Source organism: Haliotis cracherodii, unplaced genomic scaffold (genome assembly GCF_022045235.1).
Source record: "Haliotis cracherodii isolate W230 unplaced genomic scaffold, xgHalCrac1.p SCAF_1, whole genome shotgun sequence".
In the NCBI taxonomy this organism is placed as follows: Eukaryota; Metazoa; Mollusca; class Gastropoda; order Lepetellida; family Haliotidae; genus Haliotis; species Haliotis cracherodii.
Genome location: NW_027266264.1, coordinates 55,489,137 through 55,511,533, shown reverse-complemented (window position 1 = coordinate 55,511,533; position 22,397 = coordinate 55,489,137). Strand labels below are relative to the sequence as shown.

At 41.3% G+C, this 22,397-nt stretch overlaps 1 protein-coding gene across 3 annotated transcripts in view; it reads left to right on the top strand.

Moving 5' to 3' along the window:
- Positions 1-22,397, top strand: part of LOC139465751 (zwei Ig domain protein zig-8-like) — a 302,241-nt gene that overhangs the window by 276,874 nt on the left and 2,970 nt on the right. Inside the window, exons 3-7 of one of the 3 annotated variants that reach the window (XM_071247630.1) lie at positions 2,036-2,246; positions 5,322-5,366; positions 12,811-12,834; positions 15,951-16,241; positions 21,194-21,217. In XM_071247630.1, the coding sequence (XP_071103731.1) occupies positions 2,036-2,246; positions 5,322-5,366; positions 12,811-12,834; positions 15,951-16,241; positions 21,194-21,217 (595 nt within the window). Of the gene's footprint in view, positions 1-2,035; positions 2,247-5,321; positions 5,373-12,810; positions 12,835-15,950; positions 16,242-21,193; positions 21,218-22,397 lie in introns of all 3 variants that reach the window. The other 2 variants (XM_071247620.1, XM_071247611.1) reach the window with 2 other exon arrangements.

Genomic DNA, 22,397 nt, shown 5'->3' with positions numbered 1-22,397 from the left:
GTGGATCATGCAGATGTTTACTACTTAGTGAAACCATGGGCCATAAACAGTATGAATCAGCATAAAGCTGATCCTGGAATAAAAAAAGGGAGGCAACTCTGGAGAGCTGAGAAGTGATGCAGGTTGTGGATCATGCAGATGTTTACTACTTAGTGAAACCATGGGCCATAAACAGTATGAATCAGCATAAAGCTGATCCTGGAATAAAAAAAGGAAGGCAACTCTGGAGAGCTGAGAAGTGATGCAGGTTGTGGATCATGCAGATGTTTACTACTTAGTGAAACCATGGGCCATAAACAGTATGAATCAGCATAAAGCTGATCCTGGAATAAAAAAAGGAAGGCAACTCTGGAGAGCTGAGAAGTGATGCAGGTTGTGGATCATGCAGATGTTTACTACTTAGTGAAACCATGGGCCATAAACAGTATGAATCAGCATAAAGCTGATCCTGGAATAAAAAAAGGGAGGCAACTCTGGAGAGCTGAGAAGTGATGCAGGTTGTGGATCATGCAGATGTTTACTACTTAGTGAAACCATGGGCCATAAACAGTATGAATCAGCATAAAGCTGATCCTGGAATTAAAAAGGGAGGCAACTCTGCATACTTAATTTTAACCCATGACTGAACGAATATTAATGGCCTCTACTAAACGAGTGTGTGAGTGACTTAGGTTTACTCACTTTGAACACCACTCAGAAAGCACAAGTGATGCAGTCCAATGAGTAAGTGAGTTGTGTTTAACTCCGCTTTGAACAGAATTCCAGTTATATCACGGTGTGTCAGCGTAATGTAGGAGGAAAGCCAGATGTGATGCACTTCTCAGCCATATACCACTTTGGTGAAACCCACGAGCACGGGTATGGTGCTGACAAACCTAGAAACATAATCGGGGACAACCAGAATTCTAACCCACAATCATAGATTCCTGGCATGCCCAAGGGATGCAACTCTGCATAGTGGATTGCAGCGTCTTGGATTACTGAGCAGCTCATGCCCTCATAGGTCTTAGATGTTCACCACATTGGTGAAACCAACTGGTACGAGCATGGTGTTGGCAAACCTTGTAACATAATCTGGGCAATTGTGGGATTCAAACCGATAATCAAAGTTATTTGGACGCCTAAGGGATGTAACTCTGCAGAGCGAATGCAGCCCCTTAAATGACAGGGCCACCTGTGCCCCTCACCCCATGATAAATCTACCAAGTGAAACTTATGGGACAATTACAGTGAAGTCCCGTTAATCTGACATGGTTTGTTGAATATGATTATGTCAGATTAACAAGTATGTCGGATAAACGAAATAAAGTAGTATCAACGTTCCTGATAAAAAATCGGACAACTACACGATAGATGACGATACAAACTTGTAATAAAAAAAATGAAAAATAAAATATTCATATTGTTATGTTACATTGTAAACGGAATATGTTTTCTAATCATGCAACCTCTAAAGCTTAACACAAAACAACATTCAAAATACTTTCAAAAAAATAGCCTGGAATGGAAGTCGCCTGTTTGAAACTGGCACCGCAAAGCTAAAGAAAACAGCTTTCTTAGTGGCTACTGTTGACTTGGTTGGTAGGTCATAGTTCGTGAAAGGTTGTTCTGACGTGACCTGTAATAGGATGTCCTTGGCAATAGTGACAACTTGTATCTGATTTTAATGAGATTGAGGTAATCTAGGCATGTGAGTAATCCTGTGTTCTTTATTTAAAGCATTATTGTTTATTGTTAATTAAGTTTATCCCTGCAGCTACCAGCAGACTCGCCTCGCATCAAAACACAGGCTGTGTACTCGCAGGCAGATGACCACGGAGTACGCTGATCACTGTGTCGGATTAACGAGAAAGATTAATGAGTGATTTCAGCAATTTGTTAGAGATTAGGTGTGTCAGAGTCGGAGTGCTACTGTCAGATAAACAGGTCTAAATAGCACTGATTTAATCGGTTCCCATCATTAGTGTCGGATAAAGTGCAATTGTCGGATTAACGAGTGTCGGATTAATGAGACTTGACTGTATATACATTTCAGGTAATATGGAGAAGGGCATCGGATCCGAACCCTGTGACGATAGGGGAACAAGTTTATGTTGGAAATCCACGATATTCCCTCCAACAACTTAAAGAAAAAGGGGAGTGGAACCTGGTCATAAAGAATGTGGTGCCGGAGGATTCCGGGGTGTATGAGTGCCAGGTGAGCAGCAGGAAGAAGATTATCTGGCACATCCTCCTGCGAGTAAACGGTAAGCGCCGACTGTGTACATGGATGTCAAATAGTTACAAATACATGTAATATGATTATCTTGTACATATTCCTGCGAGTAAACGGTAAGCGCCGACTGTGTACATGGATGTCAAATAGTTACAAATACATGTAATATGATTATCTTGTACATCCTCCTGCGAGTAAACGGTAAGCGCCGACTGTGTATATGGATGTCAAATAGTTACATATACATGTAATATGATTACCTTGTACATCCTCCTGCGAGTAAACGGTAAGCGCCGACTGTGTACATGGATGTCAAATAGTTACATATACATGTAATATGGAACTTAAGTTCAACAAGAAATATGTTTACAATTTGATAAAATTGAATACCCTTCTTATAGAGTAATGAGACAACCTTAGGGGTTGAGATGATATCCCTAGAGATGATATGATTAGAGAGATTTGAGATAAAATCCTCAGATGTTTGATAATATACTTAGGAAGAGCAGCGATGATATTCCTTAGAAAGGATTGAGATAGTATCCTCACAGAGGGTAGCAATTATATCCTCAGATAGGGTTGATAAACAATGTACTTCAGGATGAGATAATGTACTTCAGGATGAGATAATGTACTACAGGATGAGATAATGCACTTAAGGATGAGATAATGTACTTCAGGATGAGATAATGTACTTAGGGACGATGAGATAATGTACTTAAGGACGATGAGATAATGTACTTAAGGACGATGAGATAATTATTCTAAAGTCATATATCAGAGGGTACTTTCCTGACTGAAGGGATGCCTCAGGTTGACAGACAGGGTCATTCTCGATCAGTACATCAAATGTACACTGGGTACAAAATAATACACAAGTCATACCCTGATTTCCGTTGCCTTATCGTTTTGTACCAAGACTATAGTGTGTGACTGATTACCTATTTTGGAAATCTTGTGATATTCAGTGTCGTAGATGTGGCCACAATCATGTTATCAACTGCTACATGTTTGGACCTACTGTCAAGTCCTTTTTTGACGAAATCAAAATCAGGGTATGCTTAGTTATGGTCTGTGTACAAACTGATACAGCAATGGAAATCTGGGTACAACTTGATCTATTTTTGTACCCTGGGAACATATCGTAATGACAATCACAACTCCACACACCACCCAGCGTAATGACATCACAACTCCAAACACCACCCAGTGTAATGACAATCACAACTCCAAACACCACCCAGCTTAATAATAATCACAACTCCACACACCACCCAGCGTAATGACAATCACAACTCCACACACCACCCAGTGTAATGACAATCACAGCTCAACAAACCACCCAGCATAATGACAATCACAGCTCCACACACCACCCAGTGTAATGACAATCACAACTCCACACACCACCCAGCGTAATGACAATCACAACTCCAAACACCACCCAGTGTAATGACAATCAAAACTCCACACACCACCCAGCATAATGACAATCACAACTCCACACACCACCCAGCGTAATGACAATCACAGCTCAACAAACCACCCAGCATAATGACAATCACAGCTCCACACACCACCCAGTGTAATGACAATCACAACTCCACACACCACCCAGCGTAATGACAATCACAACTCCAAACACCACCCAGTGTAATGACAATCACAACTCCACGCACCACCCAGCGTAATAACAATCACAACTCCACACACCACCCAGCGTAATAACAATCACAACTCCACACACCACCCAGCATAATGACAATCGCAACTCCAAACACCACCCAGTGTAATGACAATCACAACTCCACACACCACCCAGAGTAATAACAATCACAACTCCACACACCACCCAGCGTAATGACAATCACAACTCCACACACCACCCAGTGTAATGACAATCACAGCTCCACACACCACCCAGCGTAATGACAATCACAACTCCACACACCACCCAGTGTAATGACAATCACAGCTCCACACACCACCCAGCCTAATGACAATCACAACTCCACACACCACCCAGCGTAATGACAATCACAGCTCCACACACCACCCAGTGTAATGACAATCACAACTCCACACACCACCCAGCGTAATGACAATCACAGCTCCACACATCACGCAGCGTAATGACAAATCACAACTCCACACACCACCCCGTCCTAAATGAGTCACAGCCTAAATTGTCCACACACCATCCCAGCCAGTGGGTAAGTATGGTTTTACGCCGCTTTTAGCAATATTCCAGCAATATCATGATGGGGAACACCAGAAAATGGGCTTCACACATTGTAAGCATGTGGGGATTGGAACCCAGGTCTTCGCCGTGACGAACCAACGCTTTCACCCCCCACCCCACCCAAATAAAAAGTCACAAATCCAAACAAATCCAAGATAATAACAGTCACAACTCCACACACCATTCTAGCCTCATGGCAGTAACAAGTCCTGGGGTAAAAAACACACCATGTAAACCCTATCCCAGTCACAGCTTGAAATGCCAGCCAACCCTATGCCAGTAACATCTCCAGCACATTTCACAAAATACTTTAATGTTGTCTCATGAGTGTGATCGAGATGAGATGAGACCTGAAGTTTGTCCCCGACTTATTCCGATGATAAATGACAGGTCCCATGACTCAGAGAGTGACAAGAACCAAAGACGATCATCGTTACAACAGAGTGTATGTGTGATAACTGTTTATGTGTCAGATATATCATTTTACTATGGTGTAACATACATTTATAGAAAAACAAATATTCGTTTCCCCTAGAAAACTTTCCAAGGTAACATCTGAACCAGCAATAGATTTATCTACAAACTTGTAGGTATTCAAACTATAACTGCATTTTGAATTCCCAAAATAATACTAATAATTGCTATCTGTAGTTAAAACTTCCTATGTATAAACACCTCAGCCTAATTTCATGAAGGGATTTTCGGGCTATGACTGTTGTTAGCATGATGGAGTTACAACCGTCGTAGAATGACAATGCTTTATGAAACTAGACCTGGTTGTAATAAGGAAACACCATATTAGATGTGTAACAAAACAATGTGACAGACATTAGCACATAATTTGAATTTTATTTTGCTTGCTAGCTTCGACCAATCCACAGAGGGTAAACTCTGAGTACTTCAAGAATGGTAGAGGTATAGTTGTTATCTCCCCTTTTTTCTCTATTACCCAGTTATCTCCCCTGATCGCTACTGCTGTTTGTGTTGTCCCTTTGGGCCTTAACCTCTAACCTCCATGCTCAGCCTGCAGAAACATACCACCACTCTCTTGCAGCATGGACTGTCAGTATTTCACTGTTACATGTTCAATAATCACACTAGTCTATCAATACTCTAGATGTATGGCAAAAGTCTTTCCGGAAGAAAAGTACATTAACATATCAGATTTATCAGATGACATGTTTTTAGATTTCAATATTGTTTTATAAGGACATTTAAAATCATGAAATCTTACATGGGTCTCATAAAATGTCATCAACATCCGCCCATAAGTTTAAAGTGTTTTATTATATTATAAAATCATTATGAAGCCGTTGTCAGTTTCTTTAAAAAAAGGTGCTTTGTGTCACTTAAGCACAAGCATTAGCGATGACTTACTGCAAGACTTTTGCCAAAAATAATATTTATGTATTTTGAAGCCATAGTCTGTACATGATTCCAGTTGTACACATAGAGTTCACAATTTGCTGAATATATTTATGCATATGAAGTAGTACATTTTTATTACCTTTGTTCAAACTATTTTTTATGTTTCTGTTCATTCATGTGTAATTTAAGAATTATTGCCCTTACTTTTTTCTGCTGACTGATAACTTGTGTATCTCCTTGAGTATATTTTTCCAGTTACATAATTTCAATAAAGTAATTTTATCAAACAATTTCAATATAATGAATAGCCTAGGAAAATGTACGTCAAGTGACAATGATCTTGGAAGTATGTATCATGATTGTATAAACACACAAAAGCATCATCATCCTCTGTGTGCAAGGAGCCGTGCCTAAATACCTCCTGACATTCAAATACTATCCATTTAAAAAAGTTGATGAATATTTTAAAGTGATGGTCTTTTCATAAAGAAGCTCTTGAAATTTTTTGGATTTTACAAAAATGGAAAATCAAATTGATTGGTCACATCCTATGCAAAATCAAGAATTGTGTTTGTAATGTAGCGTTATTCAGGGTTTGTAAGAGGCATGTGACTGCAATACCCTTGTTTACAGAGGATGATATCAGTATAATATTGATGGTTGAAGCACTTGTTATCTGCACACTAACTGTGAAAGTACTCACTTGACAGTAGACCCTGTGTATGCCCATGTCCAATAACATGTCACTGTTACGTTCTGGATAACACTATTATCATCTTGTAAGACAAATAAAAACATGAGCAGTGTAAAAAAACAGGTAAAAAAAACGTAAATTTACGAGGATGTAAGTTTCCTTTTTGATAAACATATTATGACATCATTAGATTGATTAGTTTTACACTCAATGTTCTCATAGGATAATGACTTTCCTGCTTTAAACTGCTCACAGTGGGAACAGTTTTGTTGAGATTTTGAATGGCTAGTAGCACCTTTAGCTGTTCCGCTATAATGGACTCTATTTGGGTGGGTGACCTTCGTGACTGTCTCTACCTCTCAAGACTATACGGATGGGGCCACCTTGTCAGACTCTATGCATGGGGCCATGGATGTAGCCACATTAGCAGACATAATGGATGGGGCCATCTTGGCAGACACTATGGATGGGGCCACCTTGGCAGACATTCTGGATGGGGCCACCTAGGCAGACTACATGGATGGGGCCATCTTGGCAAACTGTATGGATGGGGCTACCTTGTCAGACTCTATGGAAAGGGCCACCTTGGCAGATTCTACGGATGGGGCCACCTTGGCAGACTCTATGATGAGGCCACCTTGGCAGACAATAAGGCTCTATATGACTTTATGTTCTCATTGTTGGGCAGAGACAATAGCACAGTGCTTCCATTTGATGATGTCACAAATCTAGTAAGTAGTTTCAGCGTCTTCTTTGTTAAGAAGATTGAGGACATTCGATCCTATCTGGACGACATGGCAGATGATGATGATGATGAATCCGTTTCCTTGAGCAACCAATTGCCTCACTGCCTCAGTCAACTGGAAGGATACAGTGAAGCTGAGGTATTAAAGATCTTCAAAGCCAACATACTGTCCAGGAGTTGATCCTGTCCCTACCTAATTCGTTTTGGATTACATGGATATCTTGCTTCCCATAATAACTAGGATTGTGAACCTCAGTCTGGAGTCTGGAGAGGTACCCCAATGATATAGATGGGCCCTAGTTCGCCCACTCTTGAAGAAGAAGACTTTGGACCCTAACCTTCTCTTGAACTATAGACCTGTGAGTGGGAAAAAGATGTGAAAGTCAGGCTTACAGATTATATGGAACAGTATGGCTTATATGATAAGTTCCAATCGGCTTACAGGCCAGCTCACTCAACAGAAACTTGTCTTCTGAGAGTCATGAATGATCTGCTGGCAGCTGCTGATAAGGGCAAGGTAGGACTTCTTGTCCTTCTTGTAGACCATAGCAGGCTACTACGTCGTCTTGAGTCTAATCTTGGTATAACAGATGTTGCACTTGCTTGGTTTACATCATACTTGTGTAACAGAAAGCAGGCTGTTTCGATTGATGGCATGTCATCTGAAGATTCAATCCTTTATTATGGAGTCCCCCAGGGTTCTGTATTGGGACCTCTGTTGTAAGTGATTTATATTTCTCAGTTAGGCCAAGTTACAGACACTTTTGACACTAGTCGTCATGGATATGCTGATGATAATCAGCTCATGAAAGTCTTCACACCTGGTGACTCAGCACAGGTGATAGCAGAATTGTGAATGTGCACATCTGCGATCCAGACATGGATGACACAGAATCGTCTGAAGCTCAACCCTGATAAGACCGAAGTCATACTCACTGGGAGTAGCCGATCTTTGGCATCAATATCCGAATCATTCGTGACTGTTGATTGAGTTGATATCCCATTTTCTTTGACTGTCAAAGACCTCGGAGTCATCATCGACCAAAACCTGACCATGGATTGTCAAGTAAACAATATCTGCAAAAGTTGCTACTTCCACATTCGAAATATCAGTCAGATAAGACCCATGTTGACATACGATGCGGCACATCAGCTCGTGAGATCACTTATCCTATCCAGGATGGACTATGCTAACAGTCTGCTTATTAATATCAAACAGGATCTATGTAGCAAATTGCAACGTGTTCAGAATGCTGCTGCCAGATTGATATGTAGACGAAATAAGCCTGCACATGTCACTCCTTTATTAAAATCATTACACTGGCTTCCAAAAAGATATAGGATTGAATACAAAGTCGTGTGCATTGCATACCAGTGCTACTATAGTACAGCACCTTCCTATCTGAGTGAACTTCTTACCCTACACCAGCCAGCACGAGATCTCAGATCGAGATCTCAGATCAGCACATGAACTCCAGTTTAGTGTCCCTAGGGTCTCACTCAAAGCATTCGGCAACATAACTTTTGCTCACACTGCATCTGTGCTCTGGAATTCCCTTCCAGTGGAAATTAGGCAATCTCCAACTCTGGACACTTTCAAGACAAAACTAAAGACTTATCTCTTTAGATGTGTCTATGACCCTGTGTGAGGCACTATGAGCGACTACGTAGACGGAAATGGCGCTAAAGAAATGGACTTTATTATTATTATTGTATGGATGGGGCTACCTTGTCACTCTATGGATGGGGCTACCTTGTCAGACTATATGAATGGGTCACCTTGTCGGACTATATGAATGGGGCCACCTTGGCAGACTCTATGGATGAGGCCACCTTGGCAGACTCTATGGATGAGGCCACTTTGTCAGACTCTATGGATGGGGCCACCTTGGCAGACTATATGAATGGGGCCATCTTGGCAAACTCTATGGATGAGGCCACCTTGGCAGACTCTATGGATGGGGCCACCTTGCCAGACAACATGGATGTGGCCACCTTTCCAGACTACATGGATGGGGCTACCTTGCCAGACAACATGGATGTGGCCACCTTTCCAGACTACATGGATGGGGCTACCTTGGCAGACTACAGGGATGGGGCTACCTTGGCAGACTACATAGATGGGGCTACCTTGGCAGACTCTATGGATGGGGCTACCTTGGCAGACTCTATGGATGGGGTAACCTTGGCAGACTCTATGGATGGGGCCACCTTGGCAGACCACATGGATTGGGCCACCTTTCAAGGCTACATGGATTGGGCCACCTTTCCAGGCTACATGGATTGGGCCACCTTTGCAGACAACCTGAAAGGTGCCACCTTTCCGGACTACATGGATTGGACCACCTTTCCAGGCTACATGGAAAGGGGCCACCTTTCCAGACTACATGGAAAGGGGCCACCTTGGCAGAATTCATGGATTGGGCCACCTTTCCAGACTACATGGATTGGGCCACCTTTCCAGACTACATGGATGGGGCCACCTTTCCAGGCTACATGGATTGGACCACCTTTCCAGGCTACATGGAAAGGGGCCACCTTTCCAGACTACATGGATGGGGCCACCTTTGCAGACAACCTGAAAGGTGCCACCTTTCCAGACTACATGGATTGGACCAACTTTCCAGACTACATGGATTGGGCCACCTTTCCAGACTACATGGAAGGGGCCACCTTTCCAGACTACATGGATTGGACCAACTTTCCAAACTACATGGATTGGGCCAACTTTCCAGACTACATGGATTGGACCAACTTTCCAGACTACATGGATTGGGCCACCTTTGCAGACAACCTGAAAGGTGCCACCTTTCCAGACTACATGGATGGGGCCACCTTTCCAGACTACATGGAAGGGGCCACCTTTCCAGACTACATGGAAGGGGCCACCTTTCCAGACTACATGGAAGGGGCCACCTTTCCAGACAACATGGATTGGGCCACTTTTCCAGACTACACGGAAGGGCCACCTTGGCAGACTTTATAGATGAGATATCTTGGCAGACCATATGGATTGTGCTGCTTTAGCAGACTTATTGGTTAGCAAATCTTCACTCAGACTTGATCTTTTTACCCTGACTCACTTTTTTCTGCAAATTACTGTATATTTCTGGTAAAAATGGTGGTAAAACTGAAGCAATGTCAATCACTAAGATATGGTATCATATTCAAGATGCTTACTTTAATAATTAGTTGATCAAAACCAGGTAATATTGGACATGGGTAGATGTAGTCCCTCTGACTGTGCCGATGTACTTCACGTACGCATTCCTCCCCAAGCCTTCCCATGTTTTCTATCCTCTACCTGCACAAGCGTGTTGTACTGTCGAGTTCATTTTTTCAATGTGAGTGCAACATGGCAATGTTATGATTGTCGTTTTGGAATGCTTTTGTGTGTTTAGCATGATGTGTGCTTTGGTAATGTGTATAAAATCTAACCTACTATCAAGATATATGACTTTTGTAAACTTTGATGCAGTAGGCAACTATTCCATGTGAGCAGACAAATCCATATAGATTGGGTAAAAATGAATTGCCAAATACTGTACAGCAACAAGTTAATACATAAATACCACAAAATATGTCAAATTAAAAATTGATATTGCCACATAATCCTTGTTTTATTTACTGTTATTAGATTCAAATTTATGTTATATATCTATATATACATTTGTTCTTATTGATCATAGAGAACAGTTGTTGTTTGAAATATTCCTCAAGTCATGGAGTGAGTGAGCGCTATGTTCAAGAGAATTGAGGGGACACCAGAAATGTGTTTCACACATTGTACCCATGTTGAGAATTGAACACAGGTCTCCAAGCATGACAAACCAACACTTTAACCACTAGGCTACCTCTCCACCCCTTAAAGTCATGGAAGAGGCTATGGAACATGTTCCTGTCCTTTAAAATTCTTTCAGAATTTAGTCAACATTCCTGCTTTTTACAGCCTTTATGCTACTATGGAAGGTCATGCACGACAAATTATGTTTGCAAAGAACACTTTTCTGTCATTACTGTGTATAAAACATTGAGATAGAGTGTGTAATATAAGTGTAACAGCAATCAAATGAAATGGTACCAAAATCTAAATAATAGTCCTAACGTCTAGAAATGTGTCTTCAAATGTCACAAAGATACTGTGTACCATTAAACTGAAATAAAACTTTTGTCCTGCAGAAACCCAGCACCATTGCTCATAAACAACAATTTCCTCACATATTGCGAGTCAAATGTGTATATTTTAACATTTGAAAAAACAAAACAAATGTCCTGATTTGAAAAAACATATGTCCTGATGTTGATCATATGCATCCTTCAATTTCCGACCGATATCTGTTTCTCCATCTTTCAACTCCAAGCAGAACTAATGTGAACCCTATATAGCCTGATTGGTTTTCTTTCATCACCTGTGGAAAACATATACTGCCAAACAAGATCAGCAGTAATATTAAATTTTAATGAAGAACAAGAACGATACAATTCCCTGCATCAATACGATGTAAGCAGACCATCCACCAGTCAGATCATGACAGGTTTCAAATGAGAAACTATCCTTCCCTCAATCATGAAATCAACAGTTTATGTTACAAGACATCACTGTTCTAATCCTGTAGAAAAGACATCATTTGCCCATTACAAGAAAACCCTTGACACTTGGACTGTCTGCTGTAGTAGTTAGAAGATTGGGAAGCCTTCAGGGTCAATTACCAAGTCCTGCCTTGCTTGTAACTTTCTGAATATACTGATACAAGGGAACCGACAATCCTTTAAGTAAATCTGACAACTCTGCCCCTGAGAAATCAAAGGTTCTGTTTTCCCCAATGTGAACATCGCCAGTGGTAGATGTGCACTCCTGTGGTACATTTCCTGGTGGACAGTGTGCAGACCGAACCCACTTAGTCTCTATTAAGAGATAATAAGGTCAAAACCCATTAACAGAATTTCATCAGTTTTACCCACAAATGCCGCTAATGGTGCCAATTTGCTTAATATGTTTTCTGTGATCAATGGACAAGACCTCATATGATACCATCCCGTCAAGTTTCTTTTCCAACTTTGACATCATAAATAAATGGGGCATAAGTTCACACAAATGCCATGTGTTTTTTCATATGTAGAATATAGAATGAAATACATGTAGATTATCAAAACATCATAAAGTATTATATTTAGGAAAAAAATTATTCTTGTTTTACATGTTGATCTTAATTTAATTGTTTAATAAAATAATATAATAATTTCAAATGTTGTGTCAAATGTACTTTATTTGAACATTTGTTTGCACATTTTCATAACTTTATTTACAGAATCTTTTTAAAGGATTAATATTAACATGATATTATTTTACCTCCTGAACATTGGAATTCTGACCAAAATATGACCAAAAGAAATTGGTATTGTCAGAGCATTTGTGCAATGTAATTCTGATCAGAATGAATATCACACATTGTTGTTATGGACAGAAAGAAACAAGAAACCAATTTTATCATGTCAGGAAATGCAATCTATATCTATTGACTAATCAATCTTATTTCCTTTTCCAGATAAGCCTCAGTCTACAGTGCCAGGTGAGATTTGGGAGGGATCAGTTACCATGGTTACAAACTAAACATTCATTGGTCAAATGAGGTTCTGGGTTTGTTCCCTACATTCAGTATCAGCTGCTGTATCATTTAACCTAAACCTTTAAACTTGAGGTAGGCAAACCATCGGTTGACATTGTGATCACTGGCGGCAAACTTGGTTACAACTGCGAGTTGTCCTAGCCACAATCAGCAGCCACTGTAACCACCTGATCTCCACTTCAGCCACCTCCAATAACACCCAGTAGCTGCTGGGGACCACTTCAGCCACCACCAATAACACCTACTAGGTACTGGGGCCACTTCAGCCACATCCAATAACACCCACTAGGTACTGGGGCCACTTCAACCATCACCAATAACACCAACTAGGTACTGGAGACCACTTCAGCCACATCCAATAACACCCACTAGGTACTGGAGACCACTTCAGCCACCTCCAATAACACCCACTAGGTACTGGAGACCACTTCAGCCTCCTCCAAGAACACCCACTAGGTACTGGAGACCACTTCAGCCACCACCAATAACACCCTCTAGGTACTGGGGCCATTTCAGCCACCTCCAATAACACCTACTAGGTACTGGGGCCACTTCAGCCACCTCCAATTGCACCGACTAGGTACTGGGGCCATTTCAGCTACCTCCAATAGCACCCACTAGGTACTGGGGCCACTTCAGCCACCACCAATAACACCCACTAGGTACTGGGGCCATTTCAGCCACCTCCAATCGCACCCACTACGTACTGGGGCCATTTCAGCCACCTCCAATAGCACCCACTAGGTACTGGGGCCACTTCAGCCACCACCAATAACACCCACTAGGTACTGGGGCCATTTCAGCCACCTCCAATTGCACCCACTAGGTACTGGGGCCATTTCAGCCACCTCCAATTGCACCCACTAGGTACTGGGGCCACTTCAGCCAGCACCAATAACACCAACTAGGTACTGGGGCCACTTCAGCCACCTCCAATAACACCCACTAGGTACTGGGGCCATTTCAGACACCTCCAATTGCACCCACTAGGTACTGGGGCCATTTCAGCCACCTCCAATAACACCCACTAGGTACCGGGGCCACTTCAGCCACCACCAATAACACCCACTAGGTACTGGGGCCATTTCAGCCACCTCCAATTGCACCCACTAGGTACTGGGGCCATTTCAGCCACCTCCAATAGCACCCACTAGGTACTGGGGCCACTTCAGCCACCACCAATAACACCTACTAGGTACTGGAGACCACTTCAGCCACCACCAATTACACCCACTAGGTACTGGGGCCACTTCAGCCACAACCAATAACACCTACTAGGTACTGGAGACCACTTCAGCCACCTCCAATAACACCCACTAGGCACTGGAGACCACTTCAGCCACCTCCAATAACACCCACTAGGTACTGGAGACCACTTCAGCCTCCTCCAAGAACACCCACTAGGTACTGGAGACCACTTCAGCCACCACCAATAACACCCACTAGGTACTGGGGCCATTTCAGCCACCTCCAATAACACCTACTAGGTACTGGGGCCACTTCAGCCACCTCCAATTGCACCCACTAGGTACTGGGGCCATTTCAGCTACCTCCAATAGCACCCACTAGGTACTGGGGCCACTTCAGCCACCACCAATAACACCCACTAGGTACTGGGGTCATTTCAGCCACCTCCAATTGCACCCACTAGGTACTGGGGCCATTTCAGCTACCTCCAATAACACCCACTAGGTACTGGGGCCATTTCAGCCACATCCAATAACACCGACTAGGTACTGGGGCCATTTCAGCCACATCCAATAACACCCACCTGGTACTGGAGACCACTTCAGCCTTCTCCAAAAACACCCACTAGGTACTGAAGCCACTTCAGCCTCCTCCAATAACACCCACTAGGTACTGGGGCCACTTCAGCCACCACCAATAACACCCACTAGGTACTGGGGCCATTTCAGCCACCTCCAATAGCACCCACTAGGTACTGGGGCCATTTCAGCCACCTCCAATAACACCCACTAGGTACTGGGGCCATTTCAGCCACCTCCAAGAACACCCACTAGGTACTGGGGCCATTTCAGCTACCTCCAATAGCACCCACTAGGTATTGGGGCCACTTCAGCCACCACCAATAACACCCACTAAGTACTGGGGCCATTTCAGCCACCTCCAATTGCACCCACTAGGTACTGGGGCCATTTCAGCTACCTCCAATAACACCCACTAGGTACTGGGGCCATTTCAGCCACATCCAATAACACCAACTAGGTAATGGGGCCATTTCAGCCACATCCAATAACACCCACTAGGTACTGGAGACCACTTCAGCCTCCTCCAAAAACACCCACTAGGTACTGAAGCCACTTCAGCCTCCTCCAATAACACCCACTAGGTACTGGGGCCACTTCAGCCACCACCAATAACACCCACTAGATACTGGGGCCATTTCAGCCACCTCCAATAGCACCCACTAGGTACTGGGGCCATTTCAGCCACCTCCAATAACACCCACTAGGTACTGGGGCCATTTCAGCCACCTCCAAGAACACCCACTAGGTACTGGGGCCACTTCAGCCACCATCAATAACACCCACTAGGTACTGGGGCCATTTCAGCCACCTCCAATAGCACCCACTAGGTACTGGGGCCATTTCAGCCACCTCCAATAACACCCTCTAGGTTCTGAGGAACATTCAGCCACTACCAATAACACATATTGGGATGAAATATGACACAGTTGCTGAACTAGAAAATTGAAAATGGCTTGATAAAAGTACTTGTTACCTAAGATCCCTTTCTGGAGTGGTGAGTAACTATTTCGTCACCAGCTATATATCATACCAACCTTTGAATTACCAGATCTGGACCATGCAAGTTGTCGACAACATTATGCAATGATCCATACCAGTGAGCCATAATGACATCCAATACTCAAGGTCACTGACCATAATCACCCAATCCACACCCAGCTGTCTTAGCTCTTACAACAAGCATGAGGATCTAGGAATTCCCCTGGTCTCATCCCTACGAAAAGTTAAGTAATATTCAATGAGACTTGTGTACCTTCTGTGTTTTTCATTGGCATTCCTTTTATATTTCAGCTATTTTTGTGTCAGGAACAACATTTGTTGAAAAAGGTGACCCTATTCATATTGTGTGCAATGCAACTGGGTCTGTGAACCCTCCACAGGATTTAGACTGGTTTAAAGATGGCATCAAAATAACACCAGATGCACATCAGAAGATTACAATAGAAAAATTCCAGTCACTTCCAACCAAGACTATAGTGAGTGTCCTCCAGTTGAAGCACAGCAATATGAACGATGCTGGCACCTATGTTTGCCGAAGCAGTAACCTGGACATCACGAGCATAAAAGTCCATGTTCTTAATGGTAAGTGGGTTGTCTGGGATTGTTTTTTTTTATACCTGCAGAAATAAACACTCAACCAGATCCTGTAGTTACCAATATAGATTTGCATCTTGAAATGCCCTGTCTGTAACAGAAGGTCCTACTGTGAAGATTATGACCATGCTCCACGAGGCGATTTAAGCGCTATAACTATTTTAACACCCATACCCTAACATACAGTCATGACAGTTGAAGCATGAGGATCTCTCCGTGGAATGAAAGCCCATGTCCTTGACAGTGTGCGAAATAAAAATACTTGCCAGTCTGCCATCAGGACCCACAGACTTTAGAAGCTGCAAGACCTGACTGAACTCTTCAGGCCCTCATTTAAAAACTTTGCAGCTTATTGTGACAAATAATAGACACATAATTCACGGCCATAAGGACCCATACGACTTTGAAACTTAGGGCCCGACACGAGACATACCTGCCCACGAGCAAGCACCTAATTCAAACACCGACATCAACTCGACAGTAGTTCGCCATAACCATCCTCTTTAGACTCTTTGTTAAGTTAGTGTTGCAAAAACGATATTCCTGTTTTGATTTCTGAACTATAGTTTCATTTATTGTTATTAATACCCCCATCTGTTTGGTTATTGTGTATCATGTCTGGTGTTGGTGACAAATATTTTGTGCCGAGAAAAAAAAATGATGAACATGTAGCGGCATTAACTGCTTACAAGTCTCACATAAGAAAATGTGAAAAAAAGTCACAAGTGAAGTAATGAAAATTACATTTGCTTCTCCACCTGAACACAAATCCAATGGAGAATATGTGTTGGGAATTCTTAATGGCTGATCAGTGTATACGTATTGCGAGATTGTGTTATCTGTGACGGACATGAGAGTAAATACCCGAACATGTTCACTCTGCTGATAGACTGGTCTGATGAGCCAAGATTCTTTCACTAAACTGACAACTTGATAAAACAGGAAACATAGAACCCTGCCCAGTTGTGGTGCCCTAATGAGGCTATTCCTGTGTGATGGGTTACTATGGACACCAACAGATCCAGACTTTTCCAAAAAAGTAATCAATATTTTGAAGACAAGAAACCTACCTGTCAAGTTTATAAGACAAACAGTCTGGGAACTTCACAGATTGTGATTATCTCCCCTCTCCCATTTCACTTATCCTATCTATTACCCATACATATTTGGTAAATACAGGTCTCAGAGGACCTCCCAAAGGGTTCAGTCAGTTCAATCAAGGAGAATATCTTTATAAAATCAAACCTGAAAGAATCATTGAACATCTGAAAATATTACTTTATTACAAATTTACTGTTCAGATATACTTCCTTAATTTGTTCTCAGTACAGCAATAAAACTGTATATACATATTTTTAATGTTTGATCATGTTTCTGTTTGACAGTTATCAGTATTTGTGTGTGTGTGTGTATGTGTATGTTTCATCATGTTTTGTTATACCTTATTAGTAAGAGTGAGTACATTTGATCATGTTTTGTTTGACATGAGTGAGAGCATGTTTGATCATGTTTTGTTTGACACAAGTGAGAGCATGTTTGATCATGTTCGCTTGACATGAGTTAGAGCATGTTTGATCATGTTTGCTTGACATGAGTGAGAGCATGTTTGATCATGTTTGCTTGACATGAGTAAGAGCATGTTTGATCATGTTTTGATTGACATAGTGAGTGAGAGAAGTTTAATCATGTTTGCTTGACATGAGTGAGTGCATGTTTGATCATGTTTTGATTGACATAGTGAGTGAGGGCATGTTTGATCATGTTTTGATTGACATAGTGGGTGAGAGCATGTTTGGTCATGTTTTGATTGACATAGTGAGTGAGGGCATGTTTGATCATGTTTTGATTGACATAGTGAGTGAGGGCATGTTTGATCATGTTTTGATTTACAGAGAGAGTGAGAGCATGTTTTATCATGTTTTGATTGACATAGTGAGTGAGGGCATGTTTGATCATGTTTTGATTGACATAGTGAGTGAGAGCATGTTTGATCATGTTTTGATTGACATAGTGAGTGAGAGCATGTTTGATCATGTTTTGATTGAAATGAGTGAGAGCACGTTTGGTCATGTTTTGTTTGACATAATGAGTGAGAGCAAGCATGTTTGATCATGTTTTGTTTGACATGATTATCAGTATCAGTGAATATATTTGATCATGCTTTGTTTGAAAGAGCTTTTGGCATGAGTGAATATGTTAAAAATTGTTTCATCTGACATTAAGAGTATGATCGTGTTTGTTTGAACATGTCTGGTTTGACACCTGTGAGTATGAGTATGTTTGACCATGTTTTGTCTGACATTATGACTATGAGTGTGAGCATATTTTGATCATGTTGTGTTTAACAGAGCCATGAGTGAGTGAGTGTATGACATTTTACACCAGTCAGCAATATTCTGTCTTTGGCAGACTGTAAATATATACTGTTTAGGCCAGGCAAGTCTGTGGTTGACAACACAAGCAACGATTAAGACTGTCCAGAGGCAATGACACAGGCCAGCTCACACACTGTGTCCTCCCAATACTCATTGTAGTTGGGTGTGACAACACCATGTACATTGTGGACCTATCTGTCCCGAACCCCTGTAGGGAGACAGCGAGTATGAAAAGTATGATGTTGAAAATGATTAAATGATCTTATTTGAGGTATATATGTTCAGTCACATTAGCATAGTAAAATAATATATGTACTGGGCCCACTTGAACAAGCAAAAATATCCAAATGACTGTGGAACTCAAGGCTGATATTTAAACTGACCTTGCCTTTTAACTGCTTTGTCTGTCTGTTGTTTAATACCACATTCAGCTATACTCCAGTTATATGACGGTGACTAGACAATCCAAGGATTGATGGTATGATCAACAATCCCACTCTCCTACCCAGAGTTCCATGCGTTAGCATAGCACCTCTGCCACAGGCCACCGCCATGTGACTATTCGTCACATCTTACACAGTCCATTCAAGATATTGCATATGTTTTTCATCTGTTTGAGAAGTCTACACATCTAGATAAACATAGAAGGGTTAACTTTCATTGAGAAAATACAGGGGTGAACTGTTTTGTGCAACTGGGCTAAGAATACCAATCGTCAGCCACATCCTATTATGTTGAAACTACCTATTACTTGTGAAATATAATTAGTAATTTTTCATCACTGCCCACAGGTTCCTTAATCCTATAAAGTTATGAAATATTGAAATGTCGTCTTCTTCATAAAACAACATTACTCACAAATATGCCCTGATTTTAATGCTCTCTCATTGGATACCCGTCAATGGTAGGACTTCATACTTCCAAACAAACACCTCATAACCACACTGTAACCACACTGTAACCACACTGTAACCACATTGTAACCACATGTCCATGGGGAGACCAGGAAACTAAGAAGCTCTACAATTTCATCGGGAAACCTTAAAACTTACTGAAAGCTCTAAAAATCATTCGAAATTATTAAAATAATTAGAAACTCCCAACGTCATGGTTGTGAGTGAGTGAGTGAGTGAGTGAGTGAGTGGGTGGCTGGGTGGGCAGGCGGGCGGGCGGGCGGGCGGGTGGGTGAGTGAGTGAGTGAGTGAGTGAGTGAGTGAGTGAGTGAGTGAGTGGGGATAAGGGTTAATTTCAGTTACACCACACGTCTGCTCAATGTCGAAATTCCAAAGTGGTGCATATCTTAGAAGACGTCCACTTTGGTCCACAAGCATAAGCACAATATCAGAAAACGTCTTTGATTCAAACCCATGGCCATTGGACTTTGGCATAACTACTATGGTGCCTCCTTACCCTCCTCCAAACTTTTGGGGGCGGTTGAGCAGCCTAGGGGTTTGCTTGTCACGCCGATGACCCGGGTTCGATTCCTGACATGGGTACAATGTGTGAAGCCCATTTCTGGTGTCCCCCCCCGCCCCCCCGTGATATTGCTGGAATATTGTTAAAAGTGGCGTAAAACCATACTCACTCACTCACTCACTTAAATTTTTGGGACTCAAAAATGCATGGGGAAACTCCCAAACTCATGAACAACTAACAAACACATGGTTCTAAAAAATTCAAAAGGAAACTTCCAACTCACGAGGAAATCCGAAGAATCTGAATTGTAGCACTGAAATAACCAATCCCTATATAACATCCAGTGTGAATGAATCAGTATGGCCTCATGCATCTTCCCAAGAAAAAGGGAGGTAACTGACAATAAAAATCCAGTTTCCACCCTTGCCGCACTAGGCCTTATTTAGGAGTTATGTTTTGGATGGTCTGTACACGTTTATGCAAGTTCAGTCAAAGTCAGGTACAAAATCGACACAGGTTCGTAACTTGCCATGAAGATTTAGGTCAATTGCTGGATTTGCAAAACATGTCTACCATCAAGGGACATAACTCCTAATAACCACTGGAGGCTCAACGGTCGAACCACAAAATTCCAGACTAGTTCATCAAGGATGGAAACTAGACTTTTAAAGTCCTTTAAATCTCTTGCCTCAGGAAGATGGGTCTCATTTTGAGCAATAGTCAAGCAATATGATGTGCAAGACACAAGTGGGCCCCATACACTGAATCTACATGTGGAATCACATAAGATATCTGAATCACATGTGTGATGTCCAATGTACTTTTATTTGCCATCATCATCTTGGGAGCACAAATTTATTCTCTTTTCTAAATTTCATATCCAAGAAAGTCTACTGGACCTTCTTCCATTCCACTATATTCAAACTGATTGGTCAAAGGGAAATAACTCCAATTAAGCTGTGCTGTTCTATGCTCAATCCTTCTTCACTGTCTTTGTATTTCATATCTGAATCATGATTTTAAGCAAAGAAAAAATATGTTTTTTAATTTTTTAATAGATTTTTGATTAAGCTGAAGAAATCACATTGTTTTCCAGATATATCTTCATTGTAAATAACAATGTTGTTGTTTTTCTGTTTTATCATGCAGCTGGATCATTGAATGTAAAACGTGGTAAGTTCCGTCCATTTCAAAATGATTTTATATATGATCTGAATCAAATTTGATCATTTCAAGACTGATTTATCAAATACCGTATTCGATGTAATAATCGCCCAGGGCGCTCTCAAAATTAGAAATAGGGGGCTCTTATTAGAATGTTATTTTGGTGAAAGGTTGAAAGATAAATTTCGTGGATTATGCTGACAGCCTGAAATGTTTATGTACAACAGATATATTTTTCCAGAATTAAATGCCCATAATTAAGGGTGCATATAACACATGAGTTTGTATTATACGTGAATAAATAAGTCTTGTGTACATTGATCAATCGGAAGGGGTGCTAATTGGGATTGTTCACTAGCCAATATCTTAGCAAATGTTGCTGTGGGCCCTTATTAGAGCGGAGCTCTTATTACGTCGAATACGGAAATGCAAGTTTGAAATCAGCTGAGGTTAAATTTCTCAAGAACAAAGAAAGAAAATAAAGCCAGACCATTTTCTTGTCTAACATAGAAATAATAAAAATGCTGTCATGGTTGATTTGAGGTTCATTTCCTTAGAACCTTTAAAAAAACCATACAAGAACACAAACTGTTTGATTGGCATTTTTAGAAGTTGGTAAGTAACAGTAAAGACAAGATATTTTATGGCTAACAACTTCTATTTCTGACCACTTGCTTGATGATGGAAAAAGGATCTAGTGTGAAAAGTTTGATCATACTAGAATAATGAAGTTGTGATCTATAAAATATCTTGTCTTTACAGATACAAGAACACTCAGACATGAAACATTATGGCTAACAAAATCCTTATTATTTTTAGCGTTTCAGGGCTACGTCTTCATCAGGTGAATGATGAAGAGGCAAGAAATAGCCCTGAAACGTTAAAATCAACAAAGATGTTGTTAACCATAACGGTTCATGTTTTCACATTCTTTCAACAGCTAAATGCCTATCAAAGACTTAACAAGAGTACAAAAAAAATATATCTTGAAGGTACCTTTCAAACAAACAGCAATTATTTGGCAAATATCACAGGATTATCAACAAAGCAAGAATGTAATTGATCTGTCTTTACATATTGCACTCTCTGAAATATGCATTTTAATCATATATATATCTTCAGGAATAAGTGTTCTTCAAATACAACAAATTATAGACAAGCTTAGTGTCCAACTCTTATCTCAGATACA